Source organism: Ceratosolen solmsi, unplaced genomic scaffold (genome assembly GCF_000503995.2).
Source record: "Ceratosolen solmsi marchali unplaced genomic scaffold, CerSol_1.0 scaffold57, whole genome shotgun sequence".
Classification (NCBI taxonomy): Eukaryota; Metazoa; Arthropoda; class Insecta; order Hymenoptera; family Agaonidae; genus Ceratosolen; species Ceratosolen solmsi.
The window spans coordinates 5909309-5935075 of NW_011948427.1; the positions used below are offsets into that span (position 1 = coordinate 5909309).

Here is a 25767-nt window from a genome sequence, read left to right on the forward strand (position 1 = left end):
ATAGCATTATAAAAAGCAATATTTTCCATATAGTACTATGATAAAAAAAATTTTAATTATCTTGAATTAGGTCAGTAATTTTCTTATATTAAAAATAAAAATTAAATAAATATTAATTAAAAAAAATCTGTGCAAATATTAAATTAATTGCTTTTACAGAAATATTTCCCAATCTAAATAACAATTAAAAGTTCCATATTTTTATGCACAAAAAAATAAGTTTTAAAAAATAATTTTTAACTATAAAACTATAATGATATTTGTTAAAAAAATATTTGTTAAAATAATATTTATTAAAAATAATAAATTTTTTAAGAAAATACACCTTCAGCTATGCATGATTGTTCTTTTATAGTGGCAATTTATCATTTTATATGCTTGAATGTGTATGAAGTGAAGATTATAAAAATACTAACAAATAATAATAAATATTCACTTAATTAAAATTTAGATTTAAATTTTAATTTGATAATTTGAACAACTTATCGTTTTTATTTTAAATTCTGAAATAATGGTTTCAAACACAATTAATAAAGACGAATCTATAAAATCGTAAATTCACGAAACTTTTTATTTGAATATTGAAACTATACATTTTTATTTTAAATACATTATTAGAAAGTAGTGAATAATTCTTTTTGATAATGTAAAGATATCCTCATTTTTTATTACCTAAAATAATTAATCAAAAATTCAATACATATTGTTACAACTGCAATAATTTTTTTTTTTTTGTTCCCTACATCAATTGTTTATGAAATGCGCTATTTTATTTATCATTATCCGTATCATAATTACCATCATCATTATCATTATTATTAATACTATCGCTATTTGAAAGTTCATTTTATCTTCAATTTTATGAAATTGACTAGTTCATTAACAACAGTTACATATTAATCTTGCTACTCGGGTTTAGAAACGCATTATATACAATATAAACACACCATAATGTAAATGAAATTTTCTTAATTTACTTATTTTTTCATTCTAAGAATTTGAAAAAATAATTATTATTTTTTTGTAATATTTGCTTGTAAAATTTGTTCCTTGAAAAACGCATATTATTTTTTGTAAAATTAAATATCAAAATTAATATTAAAAAAATTCTGTTTATTTCATATTCTAAAAAATAAACTATTAGTATTAATATTTTTAATACAAGAAATACAAAAAAAAAAAAACATAAGATGAATTCAAACTCATTACTAATTTTCTCATATTATAACTCTTTGAATTTGTAAATGAATTAATAAATGAATCATAATTGGTTTCCATCGTAACTTAATACTGAAATCATTCAATTTTTCTGTGCCGATGTGTATTAACAATATTTAATATTATATTAAGAAGCTTATTATACCAGACTATTCTTCTAGAAGAAGAAATCGTAAAAAAAGTGTCATTAATTAGTCTTAAATTGCTTTTGCTTAAATGGTTATTATTGGTTTGTTTATTTGTTTGCTTTTTGTGTACGCGCACGCGCGCACGCATATAAATACATAATATAAATATTATAAAATATGTACGCGCGCGCGTACACGGCGCCTAAGAAATTTTCTTCCAAAAAGTATAAAATCGAATTTCGAAAGCAAGGGAAATGCGTAATAAAACAAGGGCTCATCATTTTCGGTGGTCGCTATGGAAGCTGCCGGCGCGCCTTTGTATACAAAGGAAGGTCGGAGAGAGGGGAAATTTGCTTCTGATGCTTTGATCATCGAAAACCAGAGCGTGTGAGAGAGTTTCAAAGTTCCCACATTCGACGAGGGGACCTATGCACCACAAAATCACCGCATTCCGCTCATCTTGATTGAGTTATCATGCATTGACCATCAGCTATTTGTATACAAATAATTGCGTACATTAAAGGATTTTAATATTTTCTATATACTGTATATCAATAATGGAAACTGCTGCGCCTCTTTTATATATTTTATATACACTTTCCTTCTGAATTTACATCTTAAGGTCTTTGAAATTATACAAAATGATATTTTTAAATTAAAAAAAAAATTTATTATAATAATTTATGAACTTTTTTGTTTATGATTCAAATTGTAATCTTAATAATTGAAACATTTTATTTTAAACTAAAATTATATTAAACATAATGTTTTTAAGAACATTCAAAGAAATAATAATCTTATATCAATTTTCAGCAAAACTTGAAAATCCTTATCGTATATTCATTTATTATCTTTAAGAAATTTAAAAAAAAGACAAATATTGTAGATTTCTATATTAAATATATTTAGTATTTCTAATTTTTAGATTTTTAGATTTTTAGATTAAATTATTAACATTGTAAAAACGAAAAACAAATTAATATCAATTGATTTATAAGAACGATTTCTCAGATTCTACCTAAAATCAATTTAATCTACACAGAAATGATATCGCGCGCATAAATATATACATTAATTTATTCAGGTATATTGGTGCAGAGAATGACAATAGTCGTTCATTTAAAATTCCAATAATATTTTACATGTCATAAAGAACAACGAGAATAAAAGATCACTGTATATTTTTTCAGATTTTAAATAATCGCTAATCATCATCGCTTATTATAAATATGTCTTTACTTAATTAATATACTCAATAAATACTTATAATACAGTTATAATTAATGTGTTAATTTATTTATCAACAGTTTGATTATACTAAAATCTTAAAATCTTAAAACTATATAATTACAAATTAATAATACAAAAGTGAAACAGTACAAATGTAAATATTATTTTCAATAATTTGATATACCAATCTAAATTTGAGTTATTTAAACGAATGAATTATTTCATCAAAAGTAGTATAAACTTTTAGATAATCTATAGCAAAAACGTTTGATTGATATATTATTTTAGATTTGATTTTATGTTTAGGAAAAATATCATGTTTATTATTATAACAAAATTAAAATTATAAATGTTGGTAAATGTAACTAACTATAAATTGTTTCTAAAGTTACAGATGGGCAAAAATATTTTTCAAAATTTTATTAGTGTATATATCCAATATATAATTTTCGAAAAAGACAACTATTAACGTGAAACTAAACCCATAGTTGTTAAACATAAATAAAACATATACTTATAAAAAACTTTTATTAAAATATAGATTCGCTAAGCTTTTTACGCTGGATCGTTAAAAGAAATCATAGACTAGATAAACAATTCTGATAATGATGAAAAAAAGTTTTATATTTTCAACATTGAAAAAATCTATCATAATGTGTAACAAAAATTATTATTTCTAATCATTAATAGAATATATGGTAAAAAATAATTTGTGCTTGATAAACTTTAAAAGTTATTTTATAATATATTCACATAAGTTAAAATAGTTTATAAGCACATAATAAAATGAATTTAGTTTATTTATTTTATTATTTCGGATGATTATTAATATATTCGTAAAAATATTGTAAATATTCTTAAAATATTTTTATTTTCATTGTAAAAATTTCATGCAGTTTTAATTATCCTCAAAGACATTATCTAGGTTAGCTGCATATATATTATAATTTTTCTTATGTGGATTAAAACTTATGTGTATGTAGACATACTTCTTGTGTTATAAATGTTAACTGATCTTATTTCCAAATTACAAAATGTTATCATCTAATGAGAAGACAATACTCTATTCCAATACTCCATTACATTCTTAATTGCGTATTAAATGAAGTATTTTAATGAAATTATTGACGGTTTAAGCAGGCATTATGCGCAGAAAGTCCTACTGTCTTCGTAATATAATTCCGAATATAATAATTTTATAAATGTCATAAATTATATTTATAAATCAGTTCAAATGATCTAAAATATAAAATGTTTTATAATTTTAAATATATAAAAATGCTTAGCTAAACAACAATCGTATTATTATAAAAATTAGTGGAAATTCGAAATTCTAATCGCAAATATAATTATAATAGAATAATATCATATAAAAGTTCAATTGAATAGTATAAATATTAATTGAAAAAATTGAAAATAATTTATTGAATTCTAAGAATGAATTACAAAATAATGATTTATGTAATTTTATGTTAAATAAACTATTGTACGTATATCGTATGGTAATTTCCGAACTGTAACATTGAAATCTAATAAAATGTTAACGGATTTCAAAGACAGAAATGCCTTGGGAAAGCAAAGCAATCCGTCAAAAGCTCAAAATGAAGTAAAAATGAACTGTTAGCTTTAAATCCATGAAATTCACAACTTTACACAATCGACTCTTCTAACATCAGAAATCCAAGTTACAATGCCCGATATTGTGGTTCATTGTCAATAAAAAGTAGATCTAGGGAACGAGAACGAGTGTTTATATCGAAGACGATTCGTCGGGATTCGAGTACACACGAATTTCTCCTCGGACGATCAATACTTGAGCGATAGGTTCATGCGCTCTCGGAACTTTTCCATCTGGTGACGAGGTAACGAGAGGGTGGCGCGCCTCGTGAACTCGTCCTCTATTCACATCGCAGCTCCAGCACATCCAAAGCTGTACACGACCTCGCGTAATTTGGGCCAAACACCAACAACAACGTTTATTTCGTAAATTTCGTATTAAAAACTCTCCTTGATTGATAACAACACTTTTTCTCAATTAATTTGGTTTCAAGAATAATTACACGGATACCAGAAAGGTGAGGTATGGAGATGTAGATAAGTGTACGTTTAAATTTTCACATTACTTACTGATATTATTTATCCTCACTCAATCCGTGTTTTATTAAAAGAATGACGAGTTGTGTATTTAGTTACGAGTGATTTATTATGTGACCTCAACAATATAATCTATCGTGTATATAAATTGTGATGTACGCATTCGTGATCGTAATAAAACTCAGGCCATTTTAAATAAATTTTCCTTCGTGATGGTGTGGTCGGTTAACTGTGAATGAAAATTTATAAAATGTTACAATCTAAACTAAGATTGGATGTAAGTCTTTTTCTCTATTTTTACAGTTCCTCTCCAAAGCATTATGATGATACACTGTATTCTTCTCGTGAGTGCTCTAGTTAGCACACAAGCATCAATGTATAGTATAACAGATTTAAAGGTAAATTCATTAAACATGTTCAAATACTAAATTTTTGCTTCAAGGCTACGTTTTTGTCATTTTGTCATTTTGGCACAGTTTTAATTCTTCACATATCAATTGTCTATATCGATAAAATTTATTATCTTATTTTTATTCTTCGTTACATGGAAAATCATTTGATTTTAAATAATAATAGAATTACAATTATACGATTAAGAATAAAATTCAAGATTTCAACAAATAAAATAATTGAAATATAAGGATGAATTATAAATTTGACTTCAATATATTTGTGATTTTTCATTATACAAAATATAATAATTATAAAATAAATAAATATGCACGTCATGTTAATGTGACATATTAAATAAATAAATAAAGTATATGATTACGATTATTTAATTATTTTGAGATATATAACTATAAGAATATTTTATAATTATATAGCTGTTTATATTATTATCTTATTACACTGAGATTAGAGTAAAAATGACTAAACCAAAAGAATATTAATTCATACATAACTATGTCTATTTGATACAATTTATTTATAAAATCAATATTACAAACATATATTTTATCAGTTTTTATCAACAGGAACATAATCAATATTCAATATTAAGGAATGCAAAATCATTATAAAGGAAACTTTTTTTATCTAACGTTTATAATATTGAGAATCAATTTAGAAGAAAGTGATTATTTTCGATTACACACTTATATATGGATAATTACTAAAAAAAATTGGTAAAAAATATTTACATAGTAAAATGAAAAAGCTCGATACAAAGTATATTTTGCCATTTGGTTTTTCAATTAAAAGAATCGACTTTACCATTTCAATGAATATTTGAAAATGGTAATATGCCTATGCTTGTATTTAATTGCTTAATCCTGTATATTCAACAGCCGGATCATTTATTCGTGAACAATATGCTGTTGCGCGACCTCATAGAGCGCATGGGCAACGAACTTGCGGAAGCTGCCGTAGATTCATACGTCGACAGCCAGGAGTCGTCTTCAGGAGTGCGTGGATTTTCCGACAAGGAAATTCCCCTCGAAATACCCCTTGACTACGAGGGAATCGACGCTATCAATCCCAAGACAAATATACGCGACCAGGAATACTTGCAGCATAGCAGCCTTTGGAGTCACCAACAGCTCAATAACTACAAGAACAACAATCGATATAAAGTTAAACCTGGTGCAGCGGTCAAGCTCGTAGCGTCCAGCAAAAGCGAGAAGACGGAAAATCAACTACCGGCTTACTGCACACCACCGAATCCCTGCCCTGTAGAATATAACGGTAAATTTATTTATCTTTCCTTTAAATTTCTTTTCGCGTTGCGACAGACTGCTTTTATTCCTAATCAATGCTGACTGTCAGGCGTGCAACTAATATATCAAAATCCTTTATTATAATAAATATCGGATGCAATTTTTTGTAAAACTATCATACTATATGTTTTTAAAACTCGTTCGTTGCGTAAATGAACGAAAATTAAATCCAATTTTAAAATCTATTTATTGTTGACCTTACAACAATTTACGTAGGTGAAAATAATTGCCTCGTAAATTTCAAGAATACCGCAGCCTTTAGCCGTGATTATCAAAGTGCCCAAGACTGCATGTGCGACTCTGAACACATGTTGAATTGTCCAAGTGGATCCGATGTTGACAATAATGTACCTGGAGTATCAATCTCAAGTGCCGACTTCGATCAGATTGTGGAACGATTTCAGGTAACGTAAATTTAATGAACCATTTACTTATATACCTTATAAGCGGTATCAGATATTTAAATAAAATAAACATTTGTTAGTTAAACTAAAACATTATTAAAACATTATTAGTTAAACTAGATTCATCAAAATTTTTGCCAAACTAAGAATATTTACATACAAAAAGTACCAATAGCACATTTGGGTAAATTAAACTATATGTATGATGTAATTCAAATAATCTAAATAGTAATTACATTTAAACTTATACAAATTGTTTAAAGTAAAATAATATATTTGAAATGATTATAACAGAAGAAAAATTAAAGCACACATATGTATCGCTATATGACTAAACATTCATACTATATATTTATCTGCAATTAAAAATATAATTGATTATAGGACAATCCATACTTCCGTGGTGAAAAACTTCCAATTGCTGCAAAAAAAGGAATCAATGTTGGCTACTAACTTCCAGCATACAAATTTACGAGTGTCATCAAAACTTTAATACATTATAAAAAGAAAAATATATGTGTGTGTATGTTTTCGTGCGAGAGCGCTTGAGTGCGTGTATGTCCATGTGTACGTTTTTGTGTATGTGTGTGTGTATATATATATATTTAACATCAACAAATCAGAGTATAAACATCTGTTTGAAACAGACGTTAATAAATTCTGTAAAATCGTACAAATACAAAATTCATGATTTTTGATAGAACAAACTAATTTATCATATATATAGTCTATGAAGGTCTTAATTATTAAATATTTTGCTTTATAAAAAATATCAAATTTTATAAATTTTTCCCTATTGTATAAATTTCATAATGTATACAATGTTACTCTAACATTTATTTATAAATAGTTGTGTATTATGTTTATCGATTAAACTTTATTTTTATAATGTACAATAAAAGATGTATAATTTATTATAAAAATGATTGAAAATATATATTTTTAAGTGAACTAAAATTTAGTTCTTTTTTTATAAATAAAATCAATTACTTAAAAAATCATTATATACAATGAGTATAAACACATGATTAAACATTTGTCTCTTGGAATCATTTAAGACTATCTTAATAATTTAAAACACTACTGCTTCCTAAAACTTTTTAAAATAGGGTATATATTTGTTAATGCATCTTTCAATTCTTGTCGATTTTTTGCACCTGAAATAAGCATATATTAATATAATTAAAGTAAAAAAATGTATTTTAAATACATTGATGATATTTATTACCCGTTAAAACAATTTTACCATTGACAAAAATAAGTAATACTACTCTTGGTAAGACCATTCTGTATATTAAACCTGGATATAATTCAGGTTCGTAACTTGAAAACTGTCCATGCATGTGATTTAAATTTTCTAATTTAATGGGAAATTTTAAATCTGCAGTCGCAACGATATTTTGTATTTTGAAATCCATAAACTTCACCTAAACAAAGATTATTCAATATTTATTTATATTTATACTTATAATAATTTAAATATCTACATTATTAGATCACAAAAAATTTTTTACATACATAATAATAGTCCAACTTACAGAGAAACCAATTTTTTGAATTATTCGAGCAAACTTTTTCGAAGCTAAAAATGAATCTTCTTCGCATCTAGCTCCAGTACAAACCAATTTTCCTGATCGAAATATTAATGCTGTTGCTCTAGGATTACGTATCCTCATAATAAGCCCGGTAAAACGGGCAGGATTATATTCTGAATTCCTTGTTCTTGTATTAATATAAGTTAATTTTAATTCGGTTCCTAAATTGACAGTTGACACAACATTTCTATAAGATCGTAAATATTTTAAAAGACAATCTAACTCTACGCATTTTTGATATACTATCACAAATATAAATACAAACAATATTAAGACCATGTGTCGTTTGTCTGAGAAACTTACTGTAGACAAGGATCGACTAATTCCTTACCGCCACTAGCCGGTAACATAGGCGTCATAGACGCCTGTGGATTAGACTGAGATGTGCTTGGCCTGGGCACATTTGCCTATAAATGAAATAGTAAATTAACAAAACAACTCGAATAATATAACCTTACTAATATAGATAAGTGATGTTACTTACGGTAAGTGGCGGAGCCATAGAACCTTCTTCGGACGCATTTTTCGCCGGACTCGCAAGGAGCCGCTTCAGCTCGTTATCACTTGCTATTGCCATTATTAATGCCAAAAATGCATATATGTTTTCATTATTCTCCACATAAACAAAAACTCCGACATCTTGATATAAATTATAACAACCAGTCTGGATTCCGTCTGAATTCCAAATAAGTAATACTGCACCGACACGACATCTCCCGACTCCATCAAGCAAAATTTGGAAAATAGAGAAAAGTCCATCTCATGCGCACATGAAGAATGAAATAACTAGTAGAGCAATATATCATATATTTAAACGTAATTTAGTACTGCAAAGGCATAAAAGTAAGAAAATTCGTGTATGTAATTAATTAAATACGAAAAAATATCTAAACAATTATTGTGATTAATCGTATCGTAGATGAAGCTGCAGTAAAACATTTTTACTTGATTTTTTTTTTAAATAAATAAGTAAATAGTTACCGACGTTCTCCTAAAAAATGTAAAAGTTATTTTAATTGTTTAATTGTTTAATTGTTTAATTCTTTAATTGTTTAATTGTTTAATTGTTTAACTTCAATTAAATAAAAACAATTGGAATTTTTATTATCCTTTTGCCAAGTTTATTTTCATTCTATCCTTTTCATTCATAGACTATTTATTTTATTTATTTTTGCTATTTTAATTAATTATTTTCTTATTGCAAATTTAATCTATTTTCACATTTTCACTGTACGTATTTATTACGTATAAGTAGATTCGTATTAGATAGATTACGTATATATAAGTAGATTACGTATAAGATAGATTACATTTAAAATGTAACACTAATTTTTTTCTACTTACAATTTATCTATACAACATTTAAATGGGCTATTTTCCTAGGAAATTCCATTTTCGTCATTCTCTCATGCGAAGAAACTGAGAATATGCCTTGATAAAATCACGCGATTGGTGTAATAGTGACCAATAACAGTGTTTCTTTTGATATGATTATTGTTACTATTAGCAACAATCAACACCGCCAAACCAGGATTCCTATTCTGTCTTGTTTATTATAATTTAACTACGTACATTAATTTGTAATTAATATGAATATTGTTTAAAGTAAAAAAGCTTTAAACAATGTCAGCTAACTCATTGCCGGTTGGAAATGATAGTAATAACATTGTAATATTTGATATTTCAAAGAATGAAAGAAAATTAAACGAAGAATATAAATCTCTGCAAAGGAAATTAAAACCAAAGTGGAAATTCATTGAGTAAGATACAATAATAATGAAACTTGAATTATATTTAATAATAAGTAATATTTTACTTGATTAAAACAGAAATACCGATGTACTAACTCAAGAATTCCTTTTAACTGGCAAAATTCTGATTTTGGCTGGTCCAGAAAACAAATTCACAGAGTTAGAAATGAATTCTATCAGGGCATTTATAAATTCTGGTGGATATGTTTTAGTCATGCTAGGAGAAGGTGGAGAAAGAAAATTTAATACGAATATCAATTACTTATTAGAAGAATTCGGCATAATGATTAATAACGGTAAGTGATCTATTTTTTTAATACTAATCATTGCAAATCTTACGTAACTGATTAAAATTTTTAGACTGCGTCGTAAGAATAAATTACCATCAAACATTTCATCCGAAAGAATGTACTATTCGTAAAGGCTTATCTAATAAATCTATATTTGTGAAAAATTTTGAAAACAAAGAGTGAGTGAACATTCTTTTAGTCATTTTAAAAAATTGGTAGAATACTAACTTCGTGATTATATGTAAAACCTTGCTTATATTAAATCGAACTTACAATTGTACATGGTTTATGATAATGGAATTGTATTATCATACCATCTAAAATCTAAAATAATTAGATTTATAAGAAGACTTGAATATAGAACTAATCAATTTTATAAATATTAACGTGAATATGAAAAAATATATCGTTATCAATATATTTCATATATTATTACATACTTTTAGATTGGAATTTTTGTATCCATATGGGGCTACTTTGAATGTTGTAAAACCATCGCTTGTTGCCATATCCAGTGGCACCGTTACAATTCCTACGAACCGCCCTATCTGCGCATATTACTCATCCAAATCAACATCCGGCAAACTCGTAGTTCTAGGTTCCTCGAAAATATTAACTGACATGTACATAGATAAAGATAGTAATGATACTCTCAGAGATATGATTTTTGGATTTTTCGAGTCTGATGCGATTGAAACAAACGATATTCAGAGTGATGATACCGATGTAAATATATTAAACTATTATTATTAACAATTTTTAAAGATCAAAATTCTTAGCTGATTAATAATGTTCGATTAGATTTCAAATATTTTAATTTAACGATTATACACAATTTTAGTGAGAAATTAATTTACATTAGAAATAGAATTCTTCCATCATAATATAATAAATAACTAATATAAAATAATATTAAACTAATGAACTTTTTAGTATTGGGAATATAACTTTATACCTGATATTACGCAACAAGCAGACAAACCACGAGTTTGTACACAAGATACGGACAGCGTCGATGTCCCGAGAGAGTATACAAAACTTTTCAAGCACGACTTGTATGACATTAATCTAGATATGGTTCCTGCTAGCTTAAAAGCTTACGAAGATTTAGATGTGAAGCATGAGCCTTTAAGTTTAATTGCTCCGAACTTTGAAACACCTTTACCTCCAACTCAACTATCTGTAAATATAATTTGGACAATATGTTTATAAATATGTACTAATAAACCCGATAGATATTGTCTTTTTAAAAATTAAAAGTATATTTATTTTATTGAAAGATTTTGATAAATGTTTCGCATATATAATTATTTAGACAAAATATTGTATTTATTGTTTAATTTGTTGTATAATTTTTTTAAACATAATTGATTTCCTTGTAAATTGCTGTTTAATATATTTCTACAATGTCGTGATACAATTTACAAATAAATTGAAAAGTTTGTAAAATTCTCAATTCGTTAATTTGTATACAGTAAACAGAAAATTTTATATATTTGATAATAACAAAATATTATGACAACAAAGAAAATAGAATATACTGAATATAATTTAAATACCTTATTCTCAAAAATTTTACTAATGGCAATTTTCAAAAAAGTATAATGAAAATTAATTAAAACGTTCACATTTAGAGACTTAAATCAAGTATATCGATTGTAGTAGTTAATATATTCAATAACGCATTCTTAACATAACAAAATATGTTCAATGCGGTAATTTAACATACCAAGAACTTTTACAAGGATTTTAGTCTAAATTTAATTATTAAATTTAGTGAGCGTAATTGTATAACAATTTCTCAAATAATCTACCAATAAAATAACCAAGTCTCGGTCCCAAAAATTTACAAAAATTAAAAACTTTAACCTTATGAGTAAATGGGTTATAGTACTTAATTACAAATTTTTCTTTGTAAAATTTCGTTTAATCGCTAATTACTTTTGTAGTGCAATATGATGAAAGCTAATGTTTTTATTATTTAGGTTTTTCCACCAAGTTTTCAAGAACTTCCGCCACCAGCCTTAGAATTATATGATTTAGATGAAGCATTTAGTTCAAATATTTTAAAACTTTCACAGTTAACAAATAAGTATATGTCTGATGCTAATTCTTCAAGTGAAAAAGAATTAGATTATTATATACGAGAATTCGGCGCGATGATGAGAATTAATAATATAGAAAATCTTTCAGCTAAAAATATATTAAATTATGTTTTTCAAAAAATTAGTAATTATAAGAAAGCCAGAAATTAACAGAGCAGACTTTTTTATAACGACTCCAGTTGTTTATACTGTACGGATGAATAGATTTTGTTTTAATAAAGCTAATATTTAAAATAATTTCTGAATAATTTCTGCAAATGTATGAATAATATTAAATTTGAGACTGTGTTTATGATGTAATGTTAAAATGATAATTTTAATTATTAAATAATATTATAATTACCTATTAATATCATTAATATTCATTTTTCACAAACGAATGAACAATTTTCTTTTAACATATACCAAACTTTTAATAATATTTTTTTAATACTTTGAGAGACTATGAAATTTAATAACGATTATATATATATATAATTATACACATATTTTGGCACATTTCTTAGAAGGGAATATCTTGCTGAAACCATCTTCTTACTAAATAATTAGGGCCTAGTGGGAAACTGAAAATATTTTTATTTAAAAAGTTTAAAAAACGTGCTTTCTTAGGGTAGTATGTATTGTTCGCGTTTCTATACAAAAGTTAACGTGTTAAAGGTCAACGTTTGCTATTCATAGAAGCGGGATCTGTAAGTACTATTTATTTCTTTGTCTTTAGTAAGAATGCATTTTAATAGTTATCGAATGGAAACATATAGGATATTTAGACTTTTTTTTAATCTTAAATAGATCTTTTACCTAACTGTAATTTTATTTATATTTATCCTTAAAATAGTATTTGACTATAGTATAAGGAAAATACTTAAGTTTTCATTCCTAATACAATAGATATTAAGTTATAATTTCAAGTGTATATATATATACTAAGCATTTTTGAATTTTTAAATGAATTCTGAACGAAACCACAAATTATAATTTAACCAAATTTTTAAAATTATTAATAAATTAACGATACAATTCTTGATCAATAAGTTGCCAACTTCTTTATTAATTAGGCCTTTATAAATATTCAAATATTGAAATTGGATTTCGAATTTTACATTTGAAATATTTTTATTTATATAATTGATGTTTAGGTAAATTTATGATAATATATTGTTATTACTAAATTCAACGATTAATAAGATATAAAACAGCAATACTGACTAAGTGCAATGTATTAAAAATGAAGTTTTAAGAGATAAATTTGTTTGGTTAAAACTTTCAGCAAATTCATGCAGTCGATTTCAACTGACTCTTTGATATTTTACATCTCCCTTACAAGACTCGGGTTCTGTAATAATTTATAATTAATTATTAAACAAAATCAGAAAAATTATTGTTTTACCTATAGTTCATCATATATATCAGATTCAAAATGTACTTCTTATCTATAGCTTAGTAAGCAATATCTATACTAATTATTTTAGTGTATATAAGTATATATCGAAATTATAAACATAAGATACTTAAAAATAAAATATTTACGGATGTATATAATAAACAACAAATACACGAACAAAATTAACGTTCAATAACAATTAATGCATAATATATAAGAAGAAAAATTATTTGGTTCGAAATATATTTATTAAGGAATAACATTGAACACATAACTTGTACGCAATAAGATTAATTTTATTGTTTTATTAACACTTTTGCAATTATTCAAATTAAAAAAATAGCTAAAATAAATTTTTAAATATTTTCATATAATATTCGATAAATTGTTAAATAATATTGCGTATACTCGTGTAGTACATACAATTTTCTAAACAAATCAAGCCTAGTAGGTACGTTATAACTTCATAGAAATCAATTTTGTTCCTTGGAAAATAATTGAAAATTAATAATTATTTATATGTTGCTAACATTGTACAAATAGGAATAATAGTAATGAAAAATAATATAATTATTCATAAAGAACTTAAATAAAATGGCTTGTGTATAAACGTGAATAATTATATTTAGATGAATAATTATTTTTATATTTGAAAAGATCAATAAAAAAATTCAATTTGTAGAGTTTTGTTCTCATATTTTGTATTGTGTTATATTTTACTTTTATTAATAATAAAAGTGGATAAATTTAATTATTTAATAGTTTTAATAAATTAAAAAATTGAATGAATTTAAACATGGTATATAATTGGATAAGTAAGAATTAGTTTAGTAAAAAGAACAATTTAATATAATTTAATTATAATAATATATAAATTATCAATTTTGCCTACACCTCTCGATTTTCCAATTTCTCTCATTTGTTTTTCGTTCATCTACACTACTAATAAAAATATAATTGCCAAGAAAAATCCCTAGAAATAATAGAAAAAATGTTTGCCATCTACAGGAACATACTAAAATTATTTTTGAAGTTTAATAATCCATAAGTTACATATCAGGGATTTGTTCGAACAGGGTTTTATTTTTAAAGGTTACTTTCTTAATTTCAAAATATAAAAAAGTATATTTATGTGTTAAAGAAATCAATTTTTTTATAAATAATGGTGTGATTATGTTAGCCTAATGATTTAATATTCATAGTATAAGTGAATACCAAGAAAATGTCGGTTTTTTTCGTTAATACGTAAGTATCGACACTTAGCATCTTTATATTTAGGTTATGTTGTCTTGAGTTTATTTTTTTAAAAACATTGAGTTTTTCTTAGTAGAGTTAAATAATATTTCAGATTTTAGTTCCATTCATCCAGCACCTTAAGTTTCATTATGGAGTTCTTTGTAAAATCGTGTGTATTATTTATGTTTTTATGATTTTATTTTCTATCCATGTATTCTTATTAGGCACAGTTTTATAATTTTTTGTTTATTTTAGAAGTCAAGATAGTGAGGTCGAGGGAGATTCTAATAGTGACTTACAAATTGCCTCACCTGGAAGCTCTGAAGCTCAACAGGCATTAGGGCAATTTTGGCCAAAAGTCACAGAAGAAATTAAAAAAATTACAACTGTAAGTATAAATAACTTATAAATTACAATATTTTAGATTTTATGAATATTGCATAAATTTTTTATAGATGGACTTAAAAACACAATCCTTACCTCTTGCGAGGATAAAAAAAATTATGAAACTTGATGGTGATGTTAAAATGATAAGTGCAGAGGCGCCAATGTTATTTTCAAAGGCAGCAGAAATATTTATACATGAACTAACACTTAGGGCATGGGTTCACACAGAAGACAATAAAAGAAGGACACTACAAAGAAATGATATTGCAATGGCAATAACAAAATATGACCAATTTGACTTTTTAATTGATATTGTTCCAAGAGACGAATTGAAGCAGAGTAAAGCTCAGACAGACAATACCGTGCGAACTTCTATGAATTCAGATCAAGTGCATTATTATTTTCAATTGGCACAGCAACAAGCTTCAGCTAATCAAACTGTACAAAATAATGGATCATCGCAGCCTATTCAAATAGTTCAACCATCTACTGGTCAAATTCAAGCTATTAATATAGGTAGTCCTGTAGATCAAGTAAGTTAAAAATAGTAAAATACTTTATATAACAATAGGCAAATGTAAATATTAAAATAAACTATAACCTTACATTTTTATATTTTTTCAAATAATTGTATATACATCATTGTATGATTCCAACAACAACAAAACAGAAAAAACTGAAAATTATAATTATCTAAAATTATTTTTTATTTAGTTTTCGTTTTTTCTTTTATTTTTAATTATTTGTAAATGATGAATTCACAATAATAAACAAAAGATATATTATGTATATTATTAGTATATTAAAGCAACAATATCATCACAAATAGTTGTAATAATTGCAAGAGTAATTAAATTGTTTAAATATATTTATACTTCATGATCTGCAAACTCGATTAAAAAAATTTCATTTTCAATATATTGTAATAATATTCTTAAATTTAATCATTTTTATGTAAGTTATAGTAATATTAAAATATTTTTAAAATAAATATTAAATTTTATAAATAATTATGAAAAATATATTTTAAGGAAACAAATACAAGCACAACTCAAACACTTACAGTACAAAGTTCTCAACAGACAGGAGGGCAGCAAGTAATACAATTACAACAGCCTCAAACTGCAACTGCAACAGCTGGAGGTATTCAAATAGTTCAGCAAATAGTTACACCTAGTGGAGAAATTCAACAAATACCTGTAAATAAAATTATTTAAATATCTAGTAATTAGCTAATGTATTGTTGATTAAAAAAAAAAAATAATTTTAGATTCAATTAACACCTCAGCAGCTTCAAATGATTCGAATGCAAGTTCAAGGAGGAAGCAATCAACCGATAATAATTCAAGCATCTCCTATTCAAGCACAACCCCAATTGATTCAAGTAGCACAGGGTGGTCAAGCTCCAGTTTTCTTACAAACTAGTGCAGCGGATAATGAATAGTTTTAAATATTTAGATCACACAACGATCAATTCCTTTTAAATCTAAGTTTACTTAAAAAAATATGTAAGAATCGTTTGCAACACCATATAAGTTATATGTTTTATATATTTATATGCATGCGTAGATATATGCATATACATATATATACGTATGTATCAATGAGTGCAAGTGTCAGTCATCGCTTATATAAGCAATCCATTTCATCTTTGAAAAAAATAAGAATAAATATTTTTATAAATCAACATTTGTTTATTTAAATTTCATTAAAATGTAATTATTATTCAAACATTTTTATAGCTTTAAATGTTATGTTCATTTCATAATTTTTTTTTCAGTATATAATTTCAGTATTTTTTTCAATATAGAAAGCAATCTCTAATCTACCTTCTATGAAAAATTAATTTTATAATAATTTCATTAGTCACTTTTTTAATTAAATAGTTCCGTAAAATATTTATAAATAAGATTAGTGCCTGATTTATACAGATAAAATTTAAATAAATAAGCATATTAAAAAATTTCAATAATTCATATTTTTAAAAATGAAAAATATGACTGCAATTCAATAAGGTATACAGCAATATTAAATTTACAACATATGATTTTTTAACTAGTAATTTATTATTATTGAATTACCAATACTTTTAAAAAATGCATTATGTTTACGCAAGGCAGAAACGCTAAAAAAATTTTCAATATTTATCGAAATTACGAGAGATTTTAATAAAATTAAGCTAAATTTATTAAAAATCAAATTATAATATAGGCAAACGAAAATAATATATATCTTACTAAGTTGTAAATTAAATAAATAATTAAACTAAAATGAAAAAATCTAATATAACGTGAGCAAATAATCGTGCGCTCATGAAGAAGAAACTTTAGCGTGAAATACTAGTGACGGCAGATCCTCCCGTATGCGCCTATTCCTTAATTCGATTACGCTCGACTTGAGAAATATCGTCGTTACAATTCATCGGCGGCTTGTCATCGTTCCCAACGTCGTTTCTCATTTAGATGCATCGATGCGAAATGAGGCGTACCAAGAATAAGGAAAAAGAAGAACGTAAAGAAACGCTGGAATGAAGATAAGCGAAGGAGAGAAAGAGCGCAAGATGTAATCTGATTCGCGTGGCGTTCCTCCTTCCCTCCCTATTGCCCTCTCACTTGCTCGCCCGCCCTGTCTCTCTATCTGCCTTTCGTTCTCTCTCTTCGTTTCGGAACTGCCGCTTCGCATGGCTGATCCTCTCGGGAATCGAGAGGTACGAATACGACTAGTCGCGCCGAGGCTGGTGCGACCTGGATTATGTTTCAGCACTGCTGCGGTTCTCTCGTCCAGCTCATCCAACTTTCTTTCTCTTTATCTGTGCATATATGTGTATGCACATCCTTATGTGCACATGTGTAAGTACGCGCCCGCGTCTTTTTTGTGGATTATTATCTCTGGGTTTTTCTATAGGCTGAGAAAAATATACCCATTGGTAGCTGGTTTTTTTTAACATTTTTTTATTCAATCTCTTATTTTATCACAATTAATACCGGAATTGAAAAATCCTGAATGTGTGCCTATTCGATAGAAAGGTAATAAAAGGGAAGAATCAAAGTCGATTTATACATAAATTGCTTGACTTATGTACTATGCTGAATGTAACTGCATGCGACTGCGCATTATTGTACTATTACTATTCGCTTTAACGTTAATTGCTTATTCTTGAAAATATTAGATTATATTAATTTAGATTTAAAACTTGACGACAGAAATTCCTCAAGCTATAGAATATTTTTAATTATTAATTACTGATATTAAGTTCGGTATATTTCTTGTTTGTTTACTATAATATTCTAATTGTGTTAAAATATGTTTTTTCTCTGTATCTAAAATAATACCAATTCTGAAAATCAATAGCTGAGAAACTAATGGATTGATCAAGTAACTGAATAATAATAAAAATATGTTTCAGTATTTACATTGATTACGAACACCTTCGCGGCTATAACATCTATATATTACAAGATATCTCTTTAACAACCAGAACTACATAAATAATTATTAATAGATTCTTGTTATATCATACAATACATACTTTTTAGGAAGCTATTACTTTATCCATATAATCTTTAATTCTACATCTTTTTATAATATTTATTTTACAGTTTAGAAATTAAAATGACAAGCAATTGAATAAAATAAATCTAAATACATCTATAACTATAAAATATATTTTTAATTGGGTCTTTCTTTTATAAATTTCTAATAGCATTTAATCTACATTTGAAAATTACAAATAAGCAAGAACCAGAATACCCTATCACACTTCTACGAATACTTGTTAAATTGAATAATTGATAATAAAATCTAAGGAATTTTAATATAGTCGATAATTCATATAATCACTCGTTAAAAAAGAAATGCCTTAGCCATCATAAAAATCGAAATTATAATTATCAAAAGATTAGGTAGATAAATAATATATACTTGCAACAATGTGTTGTGGCTATGCGGTGTATAAAGAACAAATTTTGAATAAAAGGCAAAATCAGCGCAATTTTTCCCTAAGACGCGTGTGTAGCGACACGAAGGATGGAATTGAAATAAATAAAGGAGAGAGAGAGAGGAACATGCACGTGATGATAACATCTTCTGATGGTGGCACGGGAAAGAGACTAGTATATATATGAGATTCCAAAGTCGGGAACCTGCCTGATGTTCTACAAAATAAATATATTTTTATCTGCTAGATAGAATGGAAAAGAGATAGAAGATAGACTTTTTAGTTTGCTTGTAGATTTTGAATGGACATTCTCACAAATTCCAAACAATTATTGAATTGCAATTGAGTTAAATTTTAAGCCTATCTCATGAATTAATAGGAGTTAATAATCATTGTCGGAGCTTTATTATTTATAAGTATTTATAGATCTATTTTTATTTTTCACGGAAAAGAACATAATCAGGAATATTTGACTTAAAATATGTATAATTATAAAATAGTTCTACATTTACAAAATATTATAACAGATATAATGGCTATTATTACACGTAAATCGTGTAAAATAATTGAAATACTTGTTATCGTTGAAGCGTACTTAATATATATGATAGACTATGAGTTTTGGAACAATAAGAAAAGAAATTCATTGAATATATTATAGAAAAATTTTTATCGTTGACATTCATTTAAAATTAGAATTTTGCAATATATTAATTTCAAAATTTCATTATAATAGTTTTTCTATACATGTAATGCACAAATAATTATTTATACATTATTTATAAATAATAGGTAGTTAAAATTAAAATAGAGAGATATAAATCTATTAAACAAATTTTAAAATCAAGAATACTTGCCAAAAATTTCATTTTCATTTTTCATTTCATTTTTACTTCGTATTCAAATTATAAAATTTAAATGCCAATTGATATTATTCGTTTCTTAAGTTGCATCGTTTATCATTGACCTTGATTTACATTATTAATTGTATATTTAATATAAACTTTATTTATGAATATGTGTCATAATCTTAGTTCCTACAAATTTATAAATAATTGTCAATGGTATGTATCACATTGAATCGATTATAAGAAACTGTCATAATTGTACAATTATTCGTAATATTAGTTCATTCATTTTTTAACCTTTTGATAAAATATTGGAAACAATATCAATTAGACATTCACGAAACATCAATTACGCATATAAATAACTGTGAGACTTATGCATTTTCACGAATTCATTATACGCTCTTTAAAAAAATCTTTCTACGAAATAAAGCCAATATTATTATTAATAAATTTTGTTGAAATCTTAAAAAATATATTAAAATAATGTATAATAAAACAACCTCACACATAAATACATTACTAATAAATCTATTACACTAAATGTAATAATCAACATTCTTCGTCAGAATTTTTATTAAAAGCTTTTAATTGTTAAAGCCTACTTTTGAATAATTAAAAAAATATTGGTTACTGTATTAAATATTCGCGTTATTTGAATATTGTTGTTTCATATAATTAATTTTGAATTTAATATTTAACAATAAATGCGTCACGTATTTGAGTATTCAATCCAGATATTATTATTTTAATGATCGTTATTTTATTATTACATTAGGTCAATATTATTATACTACATTGCATTATATTTTTAAGAAATTGATTGTATTTAAAATGATGGTGAAAAATTTATATTATAAGGTATGTTAATAAAATCTTATTTCAAAAATATATGGAAAAAATATCGCTTAAAATATATATATAAAACAATTGTATTCTTTTCAAAATTTACAAAATTTTTTTAAAGAATTTCATAATATTATTATTTAAAATGGTTTAAATATCAAAAATAGTTTCTTAGTATAACTGTTTATAAAAGTAAAATCTAAACAATCTTAGATTTTATAAAATTTATAACATATTTTATAACATATATTTTATATATTATAATATTTTTACAAAATTCTAAGATTTTATAACTTTCAATGGTTATTTATTACAGTTAAAATTATATGCAATAATAAATAACATTAAATATAAATTTAATTTTCCAAATTCACAACATTTGTAACATTACATATATAAATAGATTATCATACTTAATATATTCTATACGTCCGATTATATAAATTTAATTATATTATTTCAACAACAAAATAAAAAACTTATCAAACTCTTTTCTATGAAAAAGACAGGCAGTGAAAAAGAGAGTGAAAAGAATTAGAGAGCATATACAAGAAGCGGATGAAGATCTCGTGGGAGAAGGGCCTGATGTCCTTTTGTTAGGGCGGAACAAAGATGTGCTCCATTTAGTGACGTCACAGGGTGGCGCGCATCCGCACGTTGCCAAGGGATACGAGAGTGAGTGAGACGGACATTGTATATGCTGTGGGTGATACGTGCCTGTGGGCCCCGGCAAAACAAATTCGATGCGAGAAAATGTCTGATACCGATTTGTTGAAGACCGTTTCATTTGATGAATTTACTTCATTATTTTAAAGTCTATTAGTTCAACGTTTATAAATATTTAGGATTTTTGAACAAAAAATATTTTTAATTAACGAGCATTTATATTTTTTGAATAAATGTTTACATGATACAATATTAAATGATTTATTATTATTTTAAAATTAAATTAGTAGGTATTATATTTTTATTTGTAGAAGGATATGATTTACCTAACTCTTTTACAAGTTAAGTTAACTTTAATCTTTCGATGAAAGATCTACATATAATGATAAATAAATAATTCTATATAAGTAATTTAATTAAATAAATTATCAACAACAACGTTACATTGGATATTTATAAATTTACCGTCCATAACTCAGAATATCCAATATGCAATTAAATATAACAAAAGTTTGTATCATTTATGTTACAATTGAGTATAAGTAATTAAATTATTATTTAAGCAATAAGCAATAATTAAATTAAGTACTTGGAGTATTAGCATTAAACTTTAATACGAACAAGTGTTCATATGCCGCTATATCATTGAAGATAAGGAACTCGTATTTCAGCTCATAATATAGTTAATTATTTATTTTTAATGATATCATAAAAGTGTCGATTACCCATAAAAATTCTGAGCTTTGTATTTTAAAATTTTTCCTTTATATTTATATTAATACTAATTTTTTATTAATAAGTTAATTTATTGCAAATAATAATCAAATTATTATTATAAATGAATACATAAATATTGCTCGATAAAACATGAATTTATGAAACTAAATATAAATCAAAATAAAATATTGAAAGCTTTAGACGAATAAATTATATTAAATAATAATAAATTAAACTGGATCGGATACTTTTTTATTTATAAATATTTTTATATCCTGTAAATTTCTTGCATCTGTTTCGATTATTAAAATAATATATCTTTCATCTTCTATCAACTTTCTTTGTATTAATAAACTAATAATATAATAGAAATATAATATATTTTGAATCATAATTTGTAATTGCGCGATAAAATTGTACAATCTAATTTTAGTATAATAAATAAATACAATACACTATTATTTTTATATTTTAAACAACATTTACTAACCAATGAAAATATTCTTTTTCTTATTAACATAACAACATCCTAATATAGTCATTTGTAGTTTCATCTTTATTTAACAGCAATGTATGATTTCGAAAATAAATATAGCCTTAATACGTGCAAGTATTTCAAGTTAATTTTTAAAACCTATGAAAATATTGTTTTTAAATTTCTATTCATTTTAAAATCGCTTTACTTCTCAGTCACTGATTATAAATTAATAGCGCTACGACTAAATTATTTATAAAATTTTATGTGCGGTAAAGTTCAATTATTTAAATCTAGATTTCGAAGGGAAACTACAGTGAGCTTACGAGTCGAGTGTGCTCGTGCATTCAATAAAGTAGGTAAGTCGAGTGGCGGGTCCAACGCTGACAGCTCCATTGAGATGTAAGTGCAAACACATTAGCAGTATGGCGAAGCGCGTTCGGCGGGAATTCTGACTCCGGAAGGAAGCGAATGAAAGTCATAGCAAGAGAAAATTCGAAAAGCACTTTGGTCTAGTTTTCGCGCTACCCCCTAGGAGCATGCACACACCCTAAGGTTGACGGTGCATGGAAAGCTCTTTGGCGAAAACTCGAGAGGTCCTGTACGACATTACAACTCGTACTCACAATATTACGGTATAAAAGTACTAGGGCTCTCTCTTTCTCTCTCTCTCTCTCTCTCTCTCTCTCTCTCTCTCTCTCCGCTCATTCTTTTGGAGCGCATGGCTCCGGGGACAGACTACGCCACTGGCATGCATACTCGAATTTCACGACATGTTTACAAAGATCCTAGAGATAAGTTGAGAATGGCTGGGGCCAGCCCCATGCCACCCCCTCTCTTTCTCTCTCTCTCTCTCTCTCTCTCTCTCTCTCTCTCTCTCTCTCTCTCTCTCTCTCATTCGCTGTGGGTGTAAGATGACAGCTGCTTGTGCGCTTGCGTCAGAATGAGTATATAACTGCTTATACCTTATGTGTTACCTTTGGTGAGTGCCTGTTGTATATGTATATGCACGCGCTGAGTATTTGCGAAACTGTGAATAAGAGTGCACTCAAAGCGTGTTGTTTGCGGATATTGCTTCATTGTGAGGAGTCAATGAGAGACAGAAAAATAGATAGATAGATAGATAGATAGATAGATAGATAGATAGATAGATAGATAGATAGATAGATAGATAGATAGATAGATAGATAGATAGATAGATAGATAGATAGATAGATAGATAGATAGATAGATAGATAGATAGATAGATAGATAGATAGATAGATAGATAGATAGATAGATAGATAGATAGATAGATAGATAGATAGATAGATAGATAGATAGATAGATAGATAGATAGATAGATAGATAGATAGATAGATAGATAGATAGATAGATAGATAGATAGATAGATAGATAGATAGATAGATAGATAGATAGATAGATAGATAGATAGATAGATAGATAGATAGATAGATAGATAGATAGATAGATAGATAGATAGATAGATAGATAGATAGATAGATAGATAGATAGATAGATAGATAGATAGATAGATAGATAGATAGATAGATAGATAGATAGATAGATAGATAGATAGATAGATAGATAGATAGATAGATAGATAGATAGATAGATAGATAGATAGATAGATAGATAGATAGATAGATAGATAGATAGATAGATAGATAGATAGATAGATAGATAGATAGATAGATAGATAGATAGATAGATAGATAGATAGATAGATAGATAGATAGATAGATAGATAGATAGATAGATAGAGAGAGAGAGAGAGAGAGAGAGAGAGAGAGAGAAATAAGAAGAGGATAAGATGGAAAAGTGGCAATGGGATTTAATTCACGACTATTATTTTTAACCCTTTTTCTTCTCTTTTTATTAAAGCATGATTAGATTGCAGAGATTACAGGGATACATGTAATAATGTATTCTTAAAGATGTAGTATCCCGTAAAACATATTATTGATAAATAATTAAATAATGTTACAAAATGAAGCAATAAAAATTGTATAATGTGATAAACTTACATATAAAGTATATCGATTTTCTTTTAATAATCTTGTAATGTTTGTGCAATTACAATTTTTTGAAAAAGATAACAATAATTTTTGTAAGCCGAATAATAGTACTCGCGTTATACTGACCGTAGAACAATTTCTCGATAGCATTGAAATATTAATGGTAAAAATATATATAAGCATTTATACGCGTACGTGCATGTATGTAAACGAAAATAATGTAAGATTTTACATACTTACACACCTATTTCCAAAAGATAAGAAGATAACTTCATTATTATATAGCAATAGTATTTCGTAGTAAAGCCATCTCATGGAAATCGCAATGATGTAAATCAAGGGTCGTACCGCCTATAGTATCATAAAGTAAAAGCAACCTACTCTTCTTTCTCCCTCGATAAAAGCACAAACGATTGGCGATTATAAGCAGCTGGATGACACGCATACCATCGGCGCGTTGCTCGAACAACCGACATATTTGACAACAATTGAGCGACAGTAGACGCGCATTCACATCCGGCACAATAGCACTTGGCCGCCGATTACACATATTTGCGTTCCGCGCATGCACACGCGCGCGTAACGCATTGTGCCGGGACAACAGACCCGCACGCCCCGATGTATTACAAAAGAGCGACGAGTGCCAATTCTCCATTTTCCCTCCTCCTTTGCGAACGAAACACAGAGAAAGAGAGACAGAGAGAGGAGCGACTTGTCTTCGTA

General features: G+C 26.3%; 4 protein-coding genes across 7 annotated transcripts; 3 read left to right on the forward strand and 1 right to left on the reverse strand.

The window, feature by feature from the left end:
• Window positions 1-4448: 4448 nt before the first annotated feature.
• On the forward strand, window positions 4449-7345 carry 7B2 (Secretogranin_V domain-containing protein 7B2). Its single transcript, XM_011501227.1, has 5 exons — window positions 4449-4651; window positions 4974-5068; window positions 5960-6356; window positions 6605-6792; window positions 7177-7345. Exons 2-5 carry the CDS (start codon window positions 4991-4993, stop codon window positions 7243-7245), a joined length of 732 nt encoding a protein of 243 aa, XP_011499529.1. The 5' UTR covers window positions 4449-4651; window positions 4974-4990; the 3' UTR covers window positions 7246-7345.
• A 473-nt stretch (window positions 7346-7818) lies between these two features.
• On the reverse strand, window positions 7819-9047 carry Trf (TATA-box binding protein-related factor). Of its 2 annotated transcripts, none has more exons than XM_011501229.1 (5): window positions 8872-9047; window positions 8691-8794; window positions 8331-8574; window positions 8039-8219; window positions 7819-7949 (listed from the first exon to the last, which is right to left on the reverse strand). In XM_011501229.1, the coding sequence occupies exons 1-5, from the start codon at window positions 8962-8964 to the stop codon at window positions 7873-7875; spliced, it is 699 nt and encodes a 232-aa protein (XP_011499531.1). In that variant the 5' UTR covers window positions 8965-9047; the 3' UTR covers window positions 7819-7872. The 2 variants fall into 2 exon arrangements, with proteins under 2 accessions (XP_011499531.1, XP_011499530.1); XM_011501228.1 differs by having other exon boundaries at window positions 7821-7949; window positions 8021-8219.
• Window positions 9048-9761: 714 nt separating this feature from the next.
• IFT52 (intraflagellar transport 52) lies at window positions 9762-12720 on the forward strand. Its single transcript, XM_011501231.1, has 6 exons — window positions 9762-10147; window positions 10217-10434; window positions 10499-10607; window positions 10875-11154; window positions 11362-11610; window positions 12414-12720. The coding sequence occupies exons 1-6, from the start codon at window positions 10011-10013 to the stop codon at window positions 12681-12683; spliced, it is 1263 nt and encodes a 420-aa protein (XP_011499533.1). The 5' UTR covers window positions 9762-10010; the 3' UTR covers window positions 12684-12720.
• Window positions 12721-15055: 2335 nt separating this feature from the next.
• On the forward strand, window positions 15056-17224 carry Nf-YC (nuclear factor Y-box C). Of its 3 annotated transcripts, none has more exons than XM_011501233.1 (6): window positions 15078-15159; window positions 15263-15319; window positions 15406-15538; window positions 15606-16070; window positions 16569-16736; window positions 16808-17224. In XM_011501233.1, exons 2-6 carry the CDS (start codon window positions 15300-15302, stop codon window positions 16979-16981), a joined length of 960 nt encoding a protein of 319 aa, XP_011499535.1. In that variant the 5' UTR covers window positions 15078-15159; window positions 15263-15299; the 3' UTR covers window positions 16982-17224. The 3 variants fall into 3 exon arrangements, with proteins under 3 accessions (XP_011499534.1, XP_011499535.1, XP_011499536.1); XM_011501234.1 differs by having other exon boundaries at window positions 15409-15538; XM_011501232.1 differs by lacking the exon at window positions 15263-15319 and having other exon boundaries at window positions 15056-15159.
• Window positions 17225-25767: the final 8543 nt, after the last annotated feature.

Excerpts from the sequence above, each read along its gene's own strand:
- Trf (XM_011501228.1), bottom strand. The coding sequence starts at position 8,964 with ATGGCAATAGCAAGTGATAACGAGCTGAAGCGGCTCCTTGCGAGTCCG. Across the intron at positions 8,795-8,871 it reads CTATGGCTCCGCCACTTACC|GCAAATGTGCCCAGGCCAAG; the intron begins GTAAGTAACATC and ends TTTCATTTATAG. Across the intron at positions 7,950-8,020 it reads TGGTAAAATTGTTTTAACGG|GTGCAAAAAATCGACAAGAA; the intron begins GTAATAAATATC and ends TGCTTATTTCAG.
- IFT52 (XM_011501231.1), top strand. The coding sequence starts at position 10,011 with ATGTCAGCTAACTCATTGCCGGTTGGAAATGATAGTAATAACATTGTA. Across the intron at positions 10,148-10,216 it reads CCAAAGTGGAAATTCATTGA|AAATACCGATGTACTAACTC; the intron begins GTAAGATACAAT and ends TGATTAAAACAG. Across the intron at positions 11,611-12,413 it reads TACCTCCAACTCAACTATCT|GTTTTTCCACCAAGTTTTCA; the intron begins GTAAATATAATT and ends TTTATTATTTAG.
- 7B2 (XM_011501227.1), top strand. The coding sequence starts at position 4,991 with ATGATGATACACTGTATTCTTCTCGTGAGTGCTCTAGTTAGCACACAA. Across the intron at positions 5,069-5,959 it reads ATAGTATAACAGATTTAAAG|CCGGATCATTTATTCGTGAA; the intron begins GTAAATTCATTA and ends TATATTCAACAG. Across the intron at positions 6,357-6,604 it reads CTGCCCTGTAGAATATAACG|GTGAAAATAATTGCCTCGTA; the intron begins GTAAATTTATTT and ends CAATTTACGTAG.
- Nf-YC (XM_011501232.1), top strand. The coding sequence starts at position 15,137 with ATGTCGGTTTTTTTCGTTAATAC. Across the intron at positions 15,539-15,605 it reads AAATTAAAAAAATTACAACT|ATGGACTTAAAAACACAATC; the intron begins GTAAGTATAAAT and ends AATTTTTTATAG. Across the intron at positions 16,737-16,807 it reads GAGAAATTCAACAAATACCT|ATTCAATTAACACCTCAGCA; the intron begins GTAAATAAAATT and ends AAATAATTTTAG.